Source organism: Aedes albopictus, chromosome 1 (assembly GCF_035046485.1).
Source record: "Aedes albopictus strain Foshan chromosome 1, AalbF5, whole genome shotgun sequence".
In the NCBI taxonomy this organism is placed as follows: Eukaryota; Metazoa; Arthropoda; class Insecta; order Diptera; family Culicidae; genus Aedes; species Aedes albopictus.
The window spans coordinates 62,984,286-63,005,795 of NC_085136.1; the positions used below are offsets into that span (position 1 = coordinate 62,984,286).

General features: G+C 40.8%; 1 protein-coding gene across 1 annotated transcript; it reads left to right on the top strand.

The window, feature by feature from the left end:
* The first annotated feature begins 4,246 nt into the window (after positions 1-4,246).
* LOC109401915 (sin3 histone deacetylase corepressor complex component SDS3) lies at positions 4,247-21,407 on the top strand. Its single transcript, XM_019674532.3, has 3 exons — positions 4,247-4,789; positions 4,872-4,953; positions 19,923-21,407. The coding sequence occupies exons 1-3, from the start codon at positions 4,498-4,500 to the stop codon at positions 21,103-21,105; spliced, it is 1,557 nt and encodes a 518-aa protein (XP_019530077.3). The 5' UTR covers positions 4,247-4,497; the 3' UTR covers positions 21,106-21,407.
* The last annotated feature ends 103 nt before the right edge of the window (positions 21,408-21,510 follow it).

Here is a 21,510-nt window from a genome sequence, read left to right on the forward strand (position 1 = left end):
TGCAATCATAGCTTTGCTTTATTTACAGGGAAGCATCATAAGAACCGTGGGAAATAAGCGCGGTCACAAATGCCAGCAGGAAAAGCCATCGAAAGCATCAGTGCCACCGTGTCACCGTTTGAGACTGCGCAAAACCCCTTCGACTCCGATATTTTCGTGCTTCATGCTTCCGGCGATCCAACCTCAATCGGTTTCTGGACCACCGTCCGAAATTAGCGGCTAAAAATCTGGAATGTTTGGACCTACGGATATCCAGTGAAAGACATCAATGCCATCTCCGCCAACCCCTGCACCAGCATGAGCAACGGGACGGTGAAGGTATGAACGGGATGTTTGATCGCCAACGGAACCAACGTCAGCATCTTCACCACGACCTGCCGCGACCGATCCATGCAAAAAGCTGTTTTCAAGGTGCTGCCTCGGGTGGTGCGTCCGGACGATTTTTAAACTGCATCATTTGCCTAATAAAATATATGTATTTAATTCAATTTACATCAGATTGTTTTAATCAAAACAAGATTGAAGAAACATTATTAAATTAATTATAACTTTTATTTGAACAAAACTTATAAATATTATGTTTGCATGGCTAATATAAATCATAAACCTCACACATAAATTTCATGAATCGTCATTAATAGTTTCTATTAGATTTGAAACATAACTGTCATAAGTGATACACGATATAATTTTTATTTCTCTCTCATATAATATTTATTTGTGAATACAAATTGCAAAAATCTATGTAGTTTCACTTATAAAAGTTATACGGAAAATCGCCTCAGTGTATAATATCGCCCAACTCTGTTGGTTTGGACGTTTTGCAGCTTGACAGTCCAATCTGACAAAATGTCAAAACAATCAGAAAACGCAGATTGGACGTTTGGTAAAACAGGGAAAATAAGTTGATTTTTCAGTATTTTTGTAAGTTTTAAAATAAAACCGAGTTAATGCAGGTTTCTTTGACCAATCCGACATTGTGCTGTTATTGTTTGGGTAAGAATTTGAGTAGTTTTGCAAGATCCAGTTGAGTGGAATGTAATTTATTTCCAGTTTACATGACATCCGGGGAACAGATTGTTCAACAACGAACAACCATCGGGGGATCTCATCTGTGATGAATGCGGATAGGGATATGTCCAAGATATACCAAACCAACGGTATCGCAGGATGCACTACGCCACAGTCAAGCTATGTCACGATTCCAGTGCTTATTCCGATGTGGAACGCAGAGAAACGGCACCAATGCAACCACTGAGCAGCAATCCGTCGAAGCTTCAATGTGGACGAAAACCCGTCGTTAACGCTAGTGACCAGTGATTACAATACAACGTTTTTACAAAGACAAAAGTTAAATCGACTCTGCGTGCGATCAATGCAAGATTCCAGTATTTATCATGAAATCTTATCAGCAGCAATTAAAGAATATTCACTAGAATGAATGGTGTAAGTAGTTTTGATGCATTGATCATAGTCCTTGTCTTAATCAAGGCAAATTGAATATGTTTGCGCTTGTCGATGTGGGCTTTGGGATCTTATACCTGGTAAAGTAAATACATACATAAGGTATAAGATGGATCTGGGATCGAAAAATCGTAACGAATAGGAAGGAATATGGTGGAATATGTGCATCCCATCAGCCGCCGGATATGAACCTCATCAGTACCTACTGTAAGTGGTACTGTAAGAGCCTCATACTGTGGATTTCCTGTCTTGATTACCGAGCGATCCAAGATCTTTTTGATGGATATATCGTTGACATTTTAGTTCCTTAACTAAAAGCTGAGAAAATATCAGAAACTATCTGCGAATAGAAATATTTCTAAATAATTACTTCTGTTGGTTGGTAACTATTATAATCGCCACAAGCTATCTGTAAGCTTTTCTTGACTTTTTATCTTGTTCCGTCTATATATATAAAAAATGAATTTCTGTTTGTCTGTCTGTCTGACCGCTATGCATTCAGAAACTACCGTAAACTGGGGTGTAGTTGATCAGTGGGGTGAACCTGATCACTCAATTACCCTCGGATATCGACGTTTAAGAAAGTTAACAATTCATTTTAATGTTACGTCATTGGATTGCGAATGGTTAAAATATAATTATCGCTTCCTTGAAAGTCGATATTCGCGGGTAATTCAGTGATCAGGTTCACCCCACTGATCAACTACACTCCAGTTTACGGTACTGAATCGATCGGTGTGAAACTTTGTACGTGGGTGCTGTTGGGGCCGGGAGAGGTTCTTAGCTTGGTATGAGACCTCTCCGGTCTCAGGAACGGGGGCTCCCATACAGATGACTTTGTGGAGGACGTCCCTATAGAGCTGCATGTCAAAAACACAGTAGGCAGGCAGTACGTCGTTTGCCAGGACAGCTAGTATAATATAAAGCTTGCACATGTCCCAGCCGACACCAAAGATTTTTTCCAAGAAAATTGAAGACTGAAGCTGCAAATACCTTCATCTGATGAATGATTTATCATACATATTAAGCGTAAAAATCATTCTGTTACATTTTTTAAGTGCATAAAATTCATTTTTAATATCAATTTCCCAAAGTCCTAAGTGACACCGATCGTATGAAACAGTCCAATTTGATAGGTCCTAACTGCATTAGTAAATGCATAAGGTCCTATGTGAAAAATCTATTTGAAAACATGGAAAAATGTAGAAAAAGTGCAAAATAAACATCTTTTCCGAACTCTACGATAGATTTTCCTCCCTATAAGTGAAACAAGTTTACATAAAACATCTTGGTTTTAATTGGAATTTAAGTTTATCATTACTACTTTCGAGTCGCATTTTCTCCGATTTTATTAAATGTCAGTTAGGACTATTTGAAATGTTCGGCCTGATTTGTTTACTCCCATTGCAAAAATCCATGTCCCAGACAAATAGACGAAATGAAGATTTGTTTTCCCAGTGAGGGATTGTAGCAAAACGAGGATGATCGGGTGACGTGGATGAGGTTCTGTCTTTTCTGGTGTTAGCGACTGTAGAGAGAGCGAATCAGAAACCGCAGAGACAGGGTGATACAAGTTTGGTGTTTATCAGCTTTTTTGTGACTTGTACGCTGATGCTTCGCGGCATGTGTTTCCAGAGCATCAAAAATGATGATTTTTTTTTGCAATTTTTTATCCTAATAGGCTGTTTTACCTCAGGCAAATCTGCCAGGAAAAGGCCTACTTTCTTACACTAAATTAGCAGTGTTGTAATGGTTCATTACAGCACTAATTTGCGTCGTGTAATGAACCATTACAGCACTGTTTTCAGTTTCAGCTGCACCATTACAGCACTGTTTTCAGTTTTCAGCTTTCTGGACGCAGTTTTGAAAAAATGTGACAACTTCACAGTATAACCTGCTGTGATCAGACTTTCTTATACATGGCTATGCACATCAGTGTGCAGTTTGATGAAAATGTTTTGTTAAAAACTATCCTCAAGTGGTAATTTATGAAATTGCAAAAAAAAACAATTAATTACTGCACTTGCCGAAATTATCCAACTCGGCAAGCCTCGTTCGATAAATGTACGACTCGTACTGTAAAAATCTTCATTCTGCCCCTTGTTGCAAAAATTACTAATTTCGTATAATTTTCGGATGGAGATTTCGTTTGTGAAGCAATCTGAATACCCTTTAACTACCCTATTCGCCCGCAATTTTGACAAATTTTCCTGCGAGTCACGTCTTGAGATAAACGAGTCTCGTCTCAGTTTTTGTTTAAAAACTTGTGTTTAACAAAGTTATAGAAACAAGAATAGAACGAAAAATAAATTTCTGCAAGATTCTTTGAATTACATTGCATGTCGGTTACACCTTAAACTGCTCGATTTGAAATTGTTGCGTTTGTCAGGAGTTTGCGTTTCAGCCGTTGCGCAAGGTTCATTCCAGCATTGAAGTATTTTTCAATGTGGACGTAACGATCTTTACCAATTAAGGCTTGCCCCCTAGAGGCTCTATCAATGACCATGCCCATCATACAATAATATAGCAAAAACAAAAACGACGTGAGTTTGGTGCATTCCGTATTCAGTTTCACATTTTATATGAAGTGCTGATTGAAAACATGATCTTGAAAATCGAGCTGTTACGCTCTGATGACTGCTCAGTCTAGATGATTCATCGTCGCCGTTATTTCTGGCTGCTGTCAAAACTCCCGGCACGAGCGACTTTTTCGCACCGCGCAACGGGAGAGAGAGCTGTCATTCATCCGTCACCGCCATCACCGCACAAAGAAAAAATGAGAGAGAAGCTTTCTGCTGGACGCGCGTCACACAAACAAGTGCAGTAGCTCGAGGAGGAAAGCAAAAATCCGAGGTCGGATTTTTTCCAAATCCAATAAATTTCGTGTTTTTCCCCGTGTTTCGGACTTCCGGCCGTGCTGGGCCTGTACGCGCGTGCGGTCTGATTGTGGTTTTTGTGTGGGAGTGGAAGAATTTAGCGAGTGTCCGCAGTATTTGAGAGAGATTATTCGTTTGTCGGTCGTCGGTGCAGAAAATGTCTTCGTCGTCTTCGCATCATCCGTTTGGTCATCTGAACCACAACAACAACAACACTAACAGCAACAGTGGAAGCGGTGGCGGCCTACTGAGTGGGCTTGCTTCCGTAAATCACAGCGGCGCTCCGCCGCATCACAACAATCTGCAACCGCAGCTGGGGGCGGCGGCGGCGGCTGCGGTTTCCTCCTTTTCGGCCTACGAGGACTTTGACGATGTTGACAACGAGCAGACCCAGCAGCAGCAGGAACTTTTGTTCGACGACGATGACAACATGGACGATAGCGATCAAGGTAAGAGTCGAGGGTCCGGAGTTACTGGTTTATGATGCAATCCGGTGCGATGATTGTGATTCTTGTTTTTGTTTTTTTTTAGATACGGAAGAAGCGAGCGAGACGGAGCTGGGCTCCAGCGGCAACCATCGGAACATTGACGAACCGGTCGAGATCAAAGAACAGTAAGTAGCAACTGATTTTTTGTTTATTGCTATGGTTCACTTTTTATGTAGGGTCTGATTGAAAAACCGGGAATCCTCAGGGAATTTTATTTATCAGGGAAAAATCTGGTATAACCTACTCAGGGAATATTTTGAATACTCAGAGACATTTTACAAGGATCAAAAATAAAACATGAATACCAACTAGTGAACTTTACTACTTGTAGATCTACTCAGAAGTAGAGTCCACAGAGTTTTCTACATTGTTGGTATACATCTGGTAAATAGTTGAAATCAATCTAGAAATATCGTAACAATGACTTTTTCCAGACATTCTGTAAGGGTTTCTTTCTGGAACTTCCTTGAAATAATATTGAAATGTCTTCTAAGCTTTGTCACTGGATTCCGTCTGCATTTTTCCATGAAAAACGTTGATGATATTCTTTTTTGAATTTCTTCCGGAGATTTTTCCGGATCCATACTGGTTTTTTTCAATATTAGTGCATTTTTTTTTCCTTGAGAATCTTCCGAAATTCCTGCATTCTTACCGATTTCAGCTGGAGTTTTTCACGTGGATTTTTTCCAGAATTTCTTCTAGAAGTTTTTTTTTTTTGTTATTCCTCCCAGAGTCCCTTGTGGGATTTTCTCGAAGTTCCACTTGCGTTTTGCCCAAAAGAAATTTTTGCGGAATTGCTTCCATGATTGATTCCGAGATCTACACAAGATCTTCCCGGTAATTCTTCTAGAGATGCTGCAGGAGTTATTTATGTGATTTTTACCAGAACTCCTGCAAGGAGTTTTTTTTACGATTTTTTTGCAGAAGCTCCTGCCGGGATTTCTTTAGAAATTTCTCCTGCAATTTCATCGAAAAATTTCCGTGAGTTTTCTTCAGAGTTTTGCAGAGTTTAGATTTCTGCAGGTGTTTCAGCTATCTGAACTCCAACTATCCAACTATCTTTAGGAAATATTCTTACGAAATATTATTTTTAAGTTGCACCTTAGATTTCTCTCGGAGTTTCTCCCGGTACTTCTCTCAGAAGATTCCTTCCGGCGTTGGTCCTGGGATATCGCTCAGAGTTTTTCTGAATTTATTGTGGGCTTTCTCCTAAGTTTTTTTCAGTGCCTTTTGGGATTTCTGCTATGGCTATTTCTCCTGGAGTTCTTTCCTTTATTTCTTTTTTAAGGGCTATTTGCCGTTCGAAATTTGCGCACTACGTCATAGGCGGCTATGTTGTCCTTCATTTCCATTGCTCACGTGGATGGGCATCGAGACAATGAAGAATTACATAGCTGACAAACACGTACTGCATATAACAACCGAGAGTAAACGGGGAAAGATGTGCTCACTCTGCTTTCGTTGGCTGAAACCGCAACTAGATTAAGTTTTATCATGATTTGGTCTTCTACAAAGTTGTTTCTTATGGTATTAACTACTATTCTTTCAATTCTCAGCCAAATCGAACTCGCCAAACCAGAGTGCTGTAAGAGAGACTGGAGGTCATCCAATTTCCCATATATTTGGACTAAACATCCCATACAAACATTCAACTCATTTGCGCCAGCTCAGTTTTCAACCGATTGAGCTGAATCTTTCACAGATTGTTCTTGTCATCCAAAGGCACGATTCTAGAGGGTACCCCGTTGAATTTTTTCAACATTTTTGTATTTGGGCCAGTCTTACGTTCTTACATTCCACTTTGATTCCGAGGAAATGATGTATTTCGCCCATATCAGCCATTTCAAATTCTTTCTTTAATTTTTCTTGAATATTTCTCAGAACTCTTGCATCTTTTCCAGCGATTAGTAGATCACAAGGTACACGGAATTCTCCTTTTCTTCCTTCACATATAGCACGCAGAAAAAAGAGGCTTGTTTAAAACAATAAAACGCATGGTTGATTTTCAAACTGAGCAATTGCTTATTCCAAAGTTGTATTTCTTTGTTCTTGCTTAGAGTTTATCGATCAAAACAATCAATTCTCATCATTCCATATAACGATGAAAACTTCATTTGTTTCAACAAAATGGGGACCATAAACATGGCCCGGATGCACTCACTCATCTTTAAAATTCTTACCCCAACATCGCCACAACGAAGAAAGTGTAGCAAATCCATCACTCCAACTTCCAAGTGCAGTTTTGGCCGTGATGGATAACGCGCAGGTACTCAAGACAGCATCCTCAAAAAGTTGGTCGGTTTCGCTTTTTTGCCTTTTTTATTCGTTCTCGCTTCCATCCGCTTGCCGAGTGTCTAAAAATAGATTTCCGAGCTGCCGCAGGAGCTGCCGTCACCAAGACAATCACATTTCGGTTTTGTTAGCACAAAAAGTGCAGTCGTTTAAAACAATCTGTCATTTTATGTTGAAACTACCAAATCTCAGTTTGTTCTAACAAACTGTCAAAAATTTCGTCAAATGAAAATATTTGTATTATCTAACAATGGGAACAGTTCAGTTTAAACTAGAAATCAGTTTGTCGCTATAGCAAACTGAAAAATCGGTTGATTTGAATTAGAATTTAATTGTGTTTACAATTATTTTTTCTGCGTGAGGCAGTAATCGTGACGGGAACAATAAAAACCAAGACTGACTAAGAATTCATTAAACCGTTTGTTCTAGCACCTTGAAGATTGTTTGAGGCCATGCAAGGAATGCTTCAAAAGAAACACTTCTCCATTTCTAGTTGGCAGCCCTTCTGTCAAGGTCATGAACACCTTTTCCTGCAACTGGCCATTAAGACAAAACTGGATCCATTTCCTCACTTCTTGGTTTTTGAGTTTTTATAAAATAACGGAGCAATATTTCCAAAATCGGTTTTCGTGCACATGTAGAGTATGGATCAAGGTATCTCCTGATTTTTTTTCCAGATAGAAAATGTATTTAGTTTTGGCAAAAACCATTTTTAAACAAAATTTCACAAAAAATGGTTTCCGCAAAAACGAAAAACATTTTCCACCTGGAAAAAATTCAGGAGATACCTTGATCCATACTCTACATGTGCACGAAAACCGATTTTGGAAATATTGCTTCGTTATTTTATTAAAAAATTAAAAAAACAAAAAAATGAGGAAATGCTTCTAGTTTCGCCTTAAGGAAATCTGTCCTGACGTCAATTGTGAGACAATGATTAAAAGAACGTCTAGTTCGGCAAGAGCTTGAACAAGTAATGAAAATTTATTCTTACTGATTACTCCTGCTAAACAATCAGGTTGCTAGGTGTTACGACATCGCAGAAAGACATAACCGTCCCAGTAGGCAATCAGTGTTCGAATCGCAGAAACGGGTTTGAACTAAGGAAGAATGAAAATGTGAATGGAAGAATGAATCAAAACAAATGTAGATCATAGACAATTACAAAAGCGATGGAAGTAAAATTGTAGCTAGATGATGTTTCTAGTGATTTTGTAAGTTGCTAAATTGCAGGAAAATTAGCGTAAAGAAGCTAGGAAACGGTGTCGGGTCGTTGTGTGTACGAAGAATGAATACCAATTCTTGTAAGTAAGATTAGAAATTTGAAATTGGTGTAATTTAATTATTGAAAATAAACTCGTTTTAGTTTGAGCTGCCACAAAACAGGGCTGCTTCAGAAAATTGGGAAAACTATCCGAACATATGGGGGCTCGTCCGGGAAAATAAAATTGTACGAAGGGGGCGAAAATGATTTTTCTCAGCTCCAAGGGGGTGATACCTCCTAAAAGTTTGGGAAACACTGGATAACGTATCGTCGAGTATCTTACCATCGGTGAGTACGCCTCCGCATAATCAATACCCGGCCGCTGTGAACAGCCTTTCACCACCAGCCTGGCCTTGTACCGGGAAATTTCTCCATCCGCTCCACGTTTTGTCTTGAAGATCCATTTGTTTCGTATGGCCTTCCTTCCTTTGGGCAACTCGGTCAATTCCCACGTGTTGTTGCTTTCCAGCGCCTTCAACTCCTCGTCCATTGCAGCGATCCAGCGCTCTCGGTCTGGCCGGTTGACTGCTTCGTCGTAGGTTAATGGATCACCCATCACGTTTGAAGACTGGGAATGGGGGGAATCATCAGGGACAGAAGAACTATAACAAACATAATCGCGGTACTTGCCTGGAAACCTGCGCTCCCGACCGCTGTGCGTCGACCCTTGCTGCTCATCAGTTAGTCTTGTGGATTGCATCACTAGAATCAGCTTCCGGACGCAACGAGAACATTTGAACGTCATCAGTTGAAGCGCTTGGATTTTCTCCACGTGGCACGCTGGAGACCCCTTCGGTTGGTTCAGCACACTCGATCCACGATTGAAATTCCATGAAACTGACCTCTTCCGTTTGCTGTTCGCCAATCGCCGAAGACTTCCCTTCCTTAATGATCCGTACGTCTCGGCTTGTCACGATGCTGCTATCGCTTGGATTAAAAATTCGGTAACCTTTCGACTTCTCCGCATACCCGACAAAGATTCCTTTAACGGCTTTCGGGTAGAACTTTCGTCGCTTCTGCTTGGGTACGTGTGTCATCGCCAAGGAACCGAAAATCTTGAGATGCTGCAATGCAACGTTGATTTTCTGCCACTCCACACCTCTTCTGGTGTTTTTGCTTCTAACGATCTTGCGGGACTTCTATTTACCAGATATGCTGCGGTTGAAACTGCTTCTGTCCAGAACTTCTTTGGTTCTCTTCAGCATGCACCTTGCCTTTTCTACGAGCGTCCGATTCATGCGCTCGGCCACACCGTTATGCTGAGGAGTGTACGGACACGTCGTTTGATGGATTATTCCGTCTCTCCGCATGCATGCTTCCATCGCCGCATTAACAAACTCGGTGCCATTGTCAGACCTCAAAATCTTCAACTTTCTTCCGGTCTGCCGCTCCACCATGGATTTGAAATTCTGGAACACAACTTTAACACCGAATGCCGCTTCCTTCCGAAGATCCAAATCGTCCACCATGGTTGCGAGTTTCTTCATGCCTTGCTGATTCAAGTGTCCTAGCCGCCTGTGTCAGATTTCCGCTTCTGCTGTCAACAAGGATGTTTCCGGTTTCGTACAGTTGAGTCGATACAATCCATCCATCTCAGTCCCGGATGCGATCACTTCTCCATCTTCGTCAATGACTTTATAGGAATCCGCAGTAAACGTCACAGTCAATCCTTTGCGGCATATCTTGCTGACTGATGAAAGGTTTGTTGCCAGATCTGGAATATGTAGTACCTCCTGAACTTCAATGGGTCCTTCTTGCAGCTCGAGGTTCACCAATCCTTTCGCTGTGTACATCATGCAATGGTTGTACGCCGTAACAATCGGGTGCGCGAAAACTTCTTGCTTCGTGAAATTATCTTCACTTCTCGTCATGTGGGAGCTAGTTGCCGAGTCGAAAAACCCTTTCTCTGCGTTGCCCTTGCCAACAGCCAACATCGCACACAATGCCTTGTTCTTCGATTTCGAGTGATTGCCAGGTTTTTGTTGTTGGGGGCAATCAGCTGCAAAATGTCCAAGCTTGTTACAGTTGAAACACGATTTGTCCTTCTTGTCCTGCACAGGTTTCGTCCGTCTGGGCTTGTCCTTTTTATAGAGAGCGCCTTCACTTACCCGATCTTTAAATACGCCACTTCACGTCTTGCAGTATTTTCACTTTGACCGTATCAACCGTCATCGCCAAACCGGACGCCTGCAGCCCCATGACCATGGGATAATAGTACTCTGGAAGGCCCTACATCAACAGCGACGCCAGCCACTGGTCATTCACTTCAAAGCCAGTTTCACTTAGATCGTTGGCGGTGGACACCAAGTTGTCCACGTAATCTTCCACGGAACTGTGATTCTGTGATTCTCCAGATTCACCAAAGTCAACAGGTCCAACAATCCAAATCTTCGAATTAGACCGTCGTCTTGAAATGTCTTCCGGAGTTTCCCCCATGCGTCTTCAGCACTGGTCGCAGTTTGGACGAGACTGAAGTTGTTCTTCTTCACGATCACTGGCTTCCGGATCAACTTGCTGGCCCTCCGCGGGCTGGGAAGCTCTTCACGTTCCTTCTTTGATGAGAATCATATTCATTGAAAATGCCCATGAGGAGTAGTTTTGACGACTCTTGAGTTTTTCAATCGTCGGAAGATTCCCTGCATTCCCTTAGGCACAAACTACACCGCCGGTTCGCACACCGTCTCCTGATCCAGCCGCCAAGTCGCCTTCGGATCAGGTTGCACCGCTTCTAGTTGTATTCGCCCTACTGCTGCCTGGACCGCTTCCGCTTGAACTCTGTCTTTCTACGTCCCTTGGAATCATGGCTTCTTTCTTCAATGAACAAACTTGTCTTGATGAACAGGAACAATGATTACAAACTTCGGCCGTGTTCTGGGCCCATAACCATTTGTTAGTTGATAAAAGAACATCTGGTTTGGTTTGATTTGGTTTGGTAATTACACCTGCTAAACAATCAGGTTGCTAAGGGTAGTAAACTATGTACATATAAGCAAAGCTAGCTACGTTATCACAACAACTCCATCCGCACCACCTTCCTGAGGATACTGGTTTTGCTGGTACCCCAACTAACATTTATTGTGAATGTAAACGTTAACAAAGCGGCTTGATGCTGAGTTACTGTGTTGTACATATGGACGGAAGCTTCTATGCAAGCCCTATACCAATGAATCTGGCGAACTTAATCAGCTTGTACATGCTGTGCGATCAGCTTCTATGCCACCTAGTCATACACGCAGAAAAAAGAGGCTTGTTTAAAACAATAAAACGCATGGTTGATTTTCAAACTGAGCAATTGCTTATTCCAAAGTTGTATTTCTTTGTTCTTGCTTAGAGTTTATCGATCAAAACAATCAATTCTCATCATTCCATATAACGATGAAAACTTCATTTGTTTCAACAAAATGGGGACCATAAACATGGCCCGGATGCACTCACTCATCTTTAAAATTCTTACCCCAACATCGCCACAACGAAGAAAGTGTAGCAAATCCATCACTCCAACTTCCAAGTGCAGTTTTGGCCGTGATGGATAACGCGCAGGTACTCAAGACAGCATCCTCAAAAAGTTGGTCGGTTTCGCTTTTTTGCCTTTTTTATTCGTTCTCGCTTCCATCCGCTTGCCGAGTGTCTAAAAATAGATTTCCGAGCTGCCGCAGGAGCTGCCGTCACCAAGACAATCACATTTCGGTTTTGTTAGCACAAAAAGTGCAGTCGTTTAAAACAATCTGTCATTTTATGTTGAAACTACCAAATCTCAGTTTGTTCTAACAAACTGTCAAAAATTTCGTCAAATGAAAATATTTGTATTATCTAACAATCTAGAAATCAGTTTGTCGCTATAGCAAACTGAAAAATCGGTTGATTTGAATTAGAATTCAATTGTGTTTACAATTATTTTTTCTGCGTGTAGCTCTTTTCTCGGCTCCTACACGGTCAGAAAATTCACTCATTTTGGAGCTAAAGTGGGACAACTCAAAATTGAGTAAATTTTTTTTCCAGCGATAGCGCTGGCCCAAGTGTGAAAATCTCATCAGTTTAAGTCGTATAATATTCTTGATGATGTGAAGAATATTATACGGCTTAAATTGTTTGGATTTTTGCACTTGAGCCAGCGCTATCGCTGGAAATGCAATTTACTCATTTTTTGAGCTGTTCCAGTTTAGCTCAGTTTTGTGTGAATCTTACTCATTTTAGAGTAACTTTTTCTTAGCGTGTATGTAACCACTAACTGAATAACATCTTGAGAAGGCGCTTTTACAGCCTTTTCGCAATTGTTAAATAATAGTTTTACGGCATCCCCAAATTAAACGATTAAATATAATTAGGTTATGGATACCGTGACGCAATACATGTGGATCTGGAATTATCACTTTTAAAATTGAATAAATAAAGTACTTGCCGCTACTTGGAATCGAACTCCCGATCTCCGTATCCACTGGTCCCGATGATGTCCTCGCTGCCACACTGCTATATATAAATAACATAGAAAAAAGCCCGTTTTGTTTTACTCCAGACAAGGCTTCATAATTGTGCCACAAGAAACCTTACCCAACTTCATCTTGCTCTAAAAGCTTGTGAAACGTCAAACGCAATAATGTTTACATTAAACAAGCTGTATGGTTGCGCCAACAGATTCTTCTTCACAGCTTCTAGCTGAAAGAGTATTCTTTAAACGGCTACGAAGCGCTGCTGTTTTGTGTTTTGGCAACATTACAAAACGTACTGTATAAAAGCAGCTGTTGTAGTGGCTGGGACTCTTACTCGATTTGCACATCTTCCGGCAAATCTTCCGGCATTGAATTAAAGTGCAATAAAAGCAACCCAAATAATTTCACAGCACATACATGGATAGCTGTAAAGAATTTGTGTAGTAGCTATATATCCCGCTTAAAGCTTGTTTTGACAATAATGTTTATATCCGACAAGCCGTGTTGGTAAACCAACAGTTTCTTTATTACAGCTTCTAGCCATAATGAAATCGCATAACGGTCTTTAAAGCGCTGCTGGTTTGGGGATTTGTTAGTATAACTAATTGTACTGTATAGTAGCAGCTGTTTTGTTAGTGGGGACTCCTATTCGATGTGTTCAAGTTTTCACATCTTCCGGGAAATCTCCCGGAGTTGGAATACGGTGGAGTAAAGGCAGCCCCAGTAACAAGCAATGAATTTCTGAAAACCGAGTTTGGTAGCTGTATGATGCTTGTTTTGCAATCGTGTATTAGCTTACGATTTATATTTGACTAGCTTTCCTTTTATTCAGCGTTGACTGCTTTTACTCGATGGTTACACAACAGAAAGCAAATGACTGAAGCTTATAGCGCTGAAAATGTTAGTTGGGACGTCCCTGCTGCTCATGAGCACTCCGGATCGACTTCCATGCTTCCTTTGCGGTTTTCGTTTTCTTTAGGCTGTTCTGGGTAGACTCGTGGCCCTTGCCCGTTTGTCTCCATCGTCCCACTCCGCAAGATCCGTTAGGTTGCCTTGAGTAGTCGCTGTATCAACTTCAGACTCTAGTTTAATTTAAAAACACTTCACTAATACTTTACTTTTGCAAAAGAAAATAAAAAATGAATAACTCTTTTAAAGAAAAACTAGAAAGGACGAGCAAATTCCTTTTAATTCTACTACTGTGCTTATCTTCGGACAGATAGGCCTATTTCGTCTGTGACTTACAGACTTCTTCAGTGTCAAGTGCTCGACTGAAGAAAACCTCGCATTCGTTGTGGTATTTATACTAGGAGTGTATGTGTAGGTACGTGTGTGGGTAAAAGTGTAGGTATAAAAATGTAGGTACAAAATTGTAGGTATATATTTGTAAAAAAGGGGGTGTATCTGCCTGTTAGAAAACAGGGTGTCAATAAGATACCTAAAGCTAGGAAAATTCCTACCGATTTGGTAGGTAGTCAATTGGTGTTTGTTGTGTTATTTTTTCCTGCCGATTTGGTAGGTAGTCAATTTGTGTTTTGTGTATTGTGTAATGTTTTGTGTGTGTTAGGTAAAAATTTAAACAGCCACGTGTACCCATTGCCCTGATCCTTGTTAAGTAGTTTTTTATTGTTTTGTTTGTAAATTTCTAAACTTTCTGCAACATCAAGTTTCCATGGGTTTGTAATGTGTCGTAAGAGTTTAATATTTGAAGTATTCATAAAATGTCCTTCATTGAAAATATGTTCAGCAACTTTAGATTTAAAATGATGAATGAGTCCCTTGTCTGTGTCTTTGTGTGCTTTTGATACTTCCGTTATGTGTTCTTTGAATCGTGTGTTGAGTGTGCGTTTTGTTTGTCCTATGTATATTTTGTCACAGTGATTACATGTTACTTTGTAAACACCAGATTTTGTTAAGTTGTCCATCGGGTCTTTCGTAGATCCTAAGAGAGTTTGAAGTTGGTTAGCTTTGCTTGTGAAAACTAATTCAAAACCAAACTTTCTGAGAATTGGTCGGAGTTTTTTGGTGTCATTGTTGTAGTTCACAGTTATCCGTTTAAGTGTAGGTTCTGTCCGTGTCAGTGTAGTCAAAGAACGTCTGTATTGTTGTTGTGTCTTTTTGTTGATGATCTGTTGTATTGTTTGTTTTGTGTAACCGTTCAACTGTGCTGTTTCGAAAATGTAATTAAGTTCTTTCGTTTTTCCTGTTTCACTAAGTGGAAGTGTCTGCATTCGGTGTATCATGTGATTGAAGGATGCAATTTTGTGTTGATGTGAGTGATTTGATGAATTTGGAATAGTGCGTTGAGTGTGTGTCGGTTTTCTGTAAATTTCGAAGGAAAGTGTTGATTCTTGTTTTACGATGAGTATGTCCAAAAATGGTAGTTGGTTGTTCTGTTCAATTTCACAAGTGAATTCGATGTTTTTGTGTGCATTATTGATATTGTTCAAGATTTCAGGTAAAAGATGTTTCTTAACAATGCTAAACACGTCGTCAACGTATCTCCACCAGACTTCAGGAAGCTGTTTGTTGTTTTCTAAGCGTTTTTCCAAATTTGCCATAAAAATTTCACTTAAAAATGGAGAAAGTGGATTGCCCATGGGGGCACCATTAAGTTGTTTGTAGGTTTCATTTCTGAACGAAAAATAATTTTCTTCCATACAAAGTTTGGTTAATTTGATGTATGTACGAACTTTCTTAATCCAATCTGAATTTGAATCTTCATATTGGTTCAGAAGCCAATCTTCTAGTAGGTTAATGGCCTCTTTAACTGGAATGCTTGGAAATAGTGATTTAACGTCGAATGAAACTAAAATTTCATCGTCGTTAACGGATAAATTCTGTACTAGTTCTGTGAATTGTTCGGAATTCTTGACAGATCTACTGTGAAATTTTTTAGGCATGTTTTGGAATTCTTGTACTAAATATTTGGCAATTTTGTGTGTAGGTGAACCAATGGCTGAAACAATCTCACGCATTTCATTTCCAGGTTTATGAACTTTGGGAAGTCCTTTTATTCTTGGCAATGAAGGGTTAGATTCTTTCAGGCTTTTAATGACGCTTCCTAAAACTGGTGTAGACTCTTTGAGAGTTTTGTCAACACGTCTTACTAATCCTGGAAGAGGATCAGTACGTTGTTTTCGGTAAGGTCCATTTTGAATCTTGTTATTCATTATTTCATCATAGTCCTCTTTGTTCATGATTACTGTTTTGTTTCCTTTGTCAGCTTTCAGATAGAAAACTGGTTTCTGGTTAAGTTCTTTGATTATTCGTTGTTCTTTCAGGTGTTCTTTGTTCAATTTGTTTTGTTGTGTGTTTTGAATAGTGTTAGCTGTTTGTGTTCTGATTTCTTGAATCTGTGGTGTCTGTAAATTGTTTGGAAAAACGCTTAGAAAACAACAAACAGCTTCCTGAAGTCTGGTGGAGATACGTTGACGACGTGTTTAGCATTGTTAAGAAACATCTTTTACCTGAAATCTTGAACAATATCAATAATGCACACAAAAACATCGAATTCACTTGTGAAATTGAACAGAACAACCAACTACCATTTTTGGACATACTCATCGTAAAACAAGAATCAACACTTTCCTTCGAAATTTACAGAAAACCGACACACACTCAACGCACTATTCCAAATTCATCAAATCACTCACATCAACACAAAATTGCATCCTTCAATCACATGATACACCGAATGCAGACACTTCCACTTAGTGAAACAGGAAAAACGAAAGAACTTAATTACATTTTCGAAACAGCACAGTTGAACGGTTACACAAAACAAACAATACAACAGATCATCAACAAAAAGACACAACAACAATACAGACGTTCTTTGACTACACTGACACGGACAGAACCTACACTTAAACGGATAACTGTGAACTACAACAATGACACCAAAAAACTCCGACCAATTCTCAGAAAGTTTGGTTTTGAATTAGTTTTCACAAGCAAAGCTAACCAACTTCAAACTCTCTTAGGATCTACGAAAGACCCGATGGACAACTTAACAAAATCTGGTGTTTACAAAGTAACATGTAATCACTGTGACAAAATATACATAGGACAAACAAAACGCACACTCAACACACGATTCAAAGAACACATAACGGAAGTATCAAAAGCACACAAAGACACAGACAAGGGACTCATTCATCATTTTAAATCTAAAGTTGCTGAACATATTTTCAATGAAGGACATTTTATGAATACTTCAAATATTAAACTCTTACGACACATTACAAACCCATGGAAACTTGATGTTGCAGAAAGTTTAGAAATTTACAAACAAAACAATAAAAAACTACTTAACAAGGATCAGGGCAATGGGTACACGTGGCTGTTTAAATTTTTACCTAACACACACAAAACATTACACAATACACAAAACACAAATTGACTACCTACCAAATCGGCAGGAAAAAATAACACAACAAACACCAATTGACTACCTACCAAATCGGTAGGAATTTTCCTAGCTTTAGGTATCTTATTGACACCCTGTTTTCTAACAGGCAGATACACCCCCTTTTTTACAAATATATACCTACAATTTTGTACCTACATTTTTATACCTACACTTTTACCCACACACGTACCTACACATACACTCCTAGTATAAATACCACAACGAATGCGAGGTTTTCTTCAGTCGAGCACTTGACACTGAAGAAGTCTGTAAGTCACAGACGAAATAGGCCTATCTGTCCGAAGATAAGCACAGTAGTAGAATTAAAAGGAATTTGCTCGTCCTTTCTAGTTTTTCTTTAAAAGAGTTATTCATTTTTTATTTTCTTTTGCAAAAGTAAAGTATTAGTGAAGTGTTTTTAAATTAAACTAGAGTCTGAAGTAACAAGTTCTACTAAAAGCTCTAAAGTAATAGTAAAGCGCTGTATCAAGTCGCTCCACAGAATTGATGCACTCAGGCTCATAACCTGATGAGAGTGCAAGGAAACACGTGTGCTCTCTCTAAACATATGAATAGGAATGACTTTATAAGATCATAGGGGGGGGAAGGTGAGATCTATGATAGAAGAATTTCACATGATGAATTTTTCCATTTGGTTCGCCAGAGTTCTCTTCAAAGTTGGCAAAATGATTGGCGAGATGGCCAGCTGGGACGGTGGTTACATTCCATTATTCCTAATGTTTCTTTGCGAGTGTGGTGGTATGGTCTGGATGTAAGTCGCAGTTTCATTCGCGTGATGTCAAGACTTATGTCCAACCATTACTCGCTAGACGCGCATTTACACAGGATTAACCTCGCGTTGAGCAATGTTTGTACTAAGTGCGGTTCCGGTTATGATGACATCGACCACGTAGTTTGGCAATGCCCGGATAATGACGCCTCCAGAGCGCTACTTTTGGATACCCTTGAGGCCCGAGGTAGACAACCCTTTGTTCTTGTGAGAGATGTATTGGGGACCCGCGATGTCACATACATGGGATGTATTTTCGACTTTCTTCACTCTGCTGGTATAAAAGTTTAATTTGCTTGTGTTTTCTTCTCCAGTTTTTTTTTCTCTGTTTTGTCCTCTTTGTGTTACCAAGCTGCTCCTGGCCATCCGGAAAACCAAGTCCCACAACAAGTTGGTACCAACACCACAAGGCACCGAATACGCTAGCAAGATGCGATTCACCCCCGGATGAGCAGCAGTGAAACCTTTGGCCCAATCCTTACCCTGTCCATCCCTCAAAATGTGACCTTCTAACCTCGAGCTGCCACGAGTACCCTGGCTTCCACCCATTACTAACAGATATCATTAAAAAGTTATTACTCTGTATAATGTATACTATTAAGTACAAAGAAAGATTCTCGGCTCCGTAAAGCGTTATACGCGATTGAGCCCCAAATAAACGAACTAGATAAAAAAAAAAAAGATCATAGGGTACTACAATTCGCAATTTCTAAGGTGATTTATTCAAAGTCTTTCACGTTTCGTGGTCTTGTTTACGATGTGGACTTCGTCAGCTTCTGGACTTTGAACTTTTTTCTGTGATTCCCAGTGAGTTCTTGATGAGATTCTCCAGAGGGTTTATTTGGGATTATTTCAGAAGTTTCCTCTGAAGTTCTTCCAGGAGTTTCTTCTAAGATTCCGTTTGGGATTCCTTCAAAAACTCTTGCCCGGTTTCCTCTAGGAAGTACTCCCGGGATTGTTCCAGATCTTTCATCCTGGATTTCTTAAGAAAAAACTTCTGAGAATACTTAAGGAATTCCTGGATTTCTTCAAAATTCCTTCCGTGGTTTCTCCCCAGATTTATTCTAGGATTCCTCTAGAATTTCCTTTTTGTCATTCTTTAGGGAGCTTCCAGGAGTTTCTTCTGAAGGTTCCTTGAAGGTTCCTTTTGAGATTCCTTCTGGGACTTCAAGGGGTTTCTTCCGAGATTTCTCAGGGAGTTCTGGGAATCCTCCAGGAATTCCATCTGACAATCTTCTAATAGTTTCTTTTGGAATGCCTTCCAGAAGTTTTTTCATCTGTCAGAAGGTATTCCTGAAAAAAAAGGAATCGCTAAGAAACTGTTGAAGGAAAATCAGTAGGATCTTGCTGAAGTAAATCCTCAAGGAAATCCTGTAGGAGCTTCATGTGGAATCCTGAAGGATTTTCTGAAAGAATTATGGAAGTAGTTCCTGGACGAATTCCGGATTGGATTCCCGGTGGAATTACCGTAGGAATCCCGAAAGAAATTCTTGAAGCCATCGCAGAAGTAGTTCCTGAAAGAATCCCGGATTGGTTTTTGTAGGATTCCTGGAAGGATTTTACAAAGAATTGCTGAAGAAATGCCAGAGAGAACTCTTGGAACCATTCCGGAAGAAATCCCTGGATTTGCTGAAATTTACAGGAATATTTTCCAGCAATATTCTGGACTGAACTAACATAAAATGTAAAAATATTACAAATTTGCTTAACAAGTCATCCAATAGATGTTTTTTTTCTGCGAAAATGGCCTTAGATGAGCGGAATCTGCTACACTATTGGTATCACTACTAAATACTTATAGGTTCTGTGTCCTACTTACAGTTTGTGTATTGTATCTCAAGTTTAAGCCCCCCGTTGAATATACCGATCAGTTCCTTTATTTACTCCCATCTTCTTCTTCCTTCTAGAATGTACCAGGACAAGTTGGCATCGCTGAAGAAGCAGTTGGATGAGCTGCGCGCCGGAACCCATCCGGAGTACGTTCGACGGGTCAAAAAGCTAGAGCACCAGTACAACGAGCGGATCCGCCTGAACGAGATCTATCGGGAGTACTTGATCAGTTGCGTTGAGCGTGACTACATCCTGGAGAAAAATGCGGCCGTCAAAGAGTACGAGGAGAAAAAGAACGACCTGCAGGAGAATCTGGTAACGGACTTCGAGGACCGCCGAAAGATGATCGAGAGCGAGCGGGCAACGATGGAACTGACCGGAGATTCGATCGATGTGAAACCGACCGTCACCAGGAAGCTCCGTCGCCGACCGAACGAGCCACTTCCGGTCCCGGAAAAACGCCGCAAGCCGACGTCGGGCCAGTTGGTTCTCCTGCTGGACGAGAAGGAAGTCGAGAACGATCTTAAGCTAATCAGCCGCGGGAAAGCGGTTCATGCCATTCGGAATCACACCAACAGCACTTCCAATGCCGGCAACGGAAGCTCCAGCCAAAATGCCAACAGCACAGCGATGGTCAACATGGCCAGCCCGGTCAATAGCTATCAGCTGAATAGCAGTAACAGCATTTCCAGCACCGCAGGCATTGCTTCCAGCTCTAATGACATCAGTATGCCCAGTATTCCCACTCCGACGTTGGCCACCATCAATCCAAGTCACACTCCATCGGCACCGCTCGCTTCCACCGGAAGCGTTAGCCACAGCCTGAACCAAACTCAGCAGCAACCATCACAACAACCCCAACAGCCGCCACTGCAGCAGCAGCAGCAGCCAGCTGCTCCTCCTCAATCCGGCAGCCAGCAACAGTCGTCGAACTCCTCGAACCAACAGCAGCAGCCGCCACCACCGCCGCCGCCCCAGCTGTCCCAGCAACCCCAACAACAACAGCAACAACCGCCACCAGCGCCGCCGCTGGTCGAAACCAAAATCGAGGACGGCAAGCTGCTGTACGAACGCCGCTGGTTCCACCGGGGCCAACCCGTCTACGTCGAGGGCAAGGACATTCCGCGCTTCTCGGCCAACATCTCCGCCATCGGCAGCGAAGCCATCTGGGTCAAGAAGACCTCCGACGGCCAGAAGGTTCGGATCTTCACCAACCAGCTGAGCCGCGGCAAGGTGTCCATCAAGCGGCGCGCCAACTGAACGGGATCTCAAGCGATTGATTTTATTTCATCTTCTTCTTTCGATATACCTAAGCCCCGTTTTTGAGTGATTGTAATTTTTGAAGACACCCCAACTTCCAGGCAGGAATAATTTAAGTTAAGAGCACTTGGAGAATTTTTGGAGACAAATTCTCACATCTCATCGTAATAAGCATCAAACAAAACAAATTGAAATAGGCGCCCGACAACCGTTTGGGGAGAGAAGAAGCTTTGCCGTGTCGATGGTTTATAGTATTAGTAATGATCCTACGGAATAACTATGTTTTAAAACTGTACCTAAGAGATGTGCGTTTTTTTTTCTTTCGCGACGGTGATATTGTGAAATGTCCATTTGTGACACATCAGGACCTGTAACTTCGCTTGTCTGTACAAGATGGAACAACCG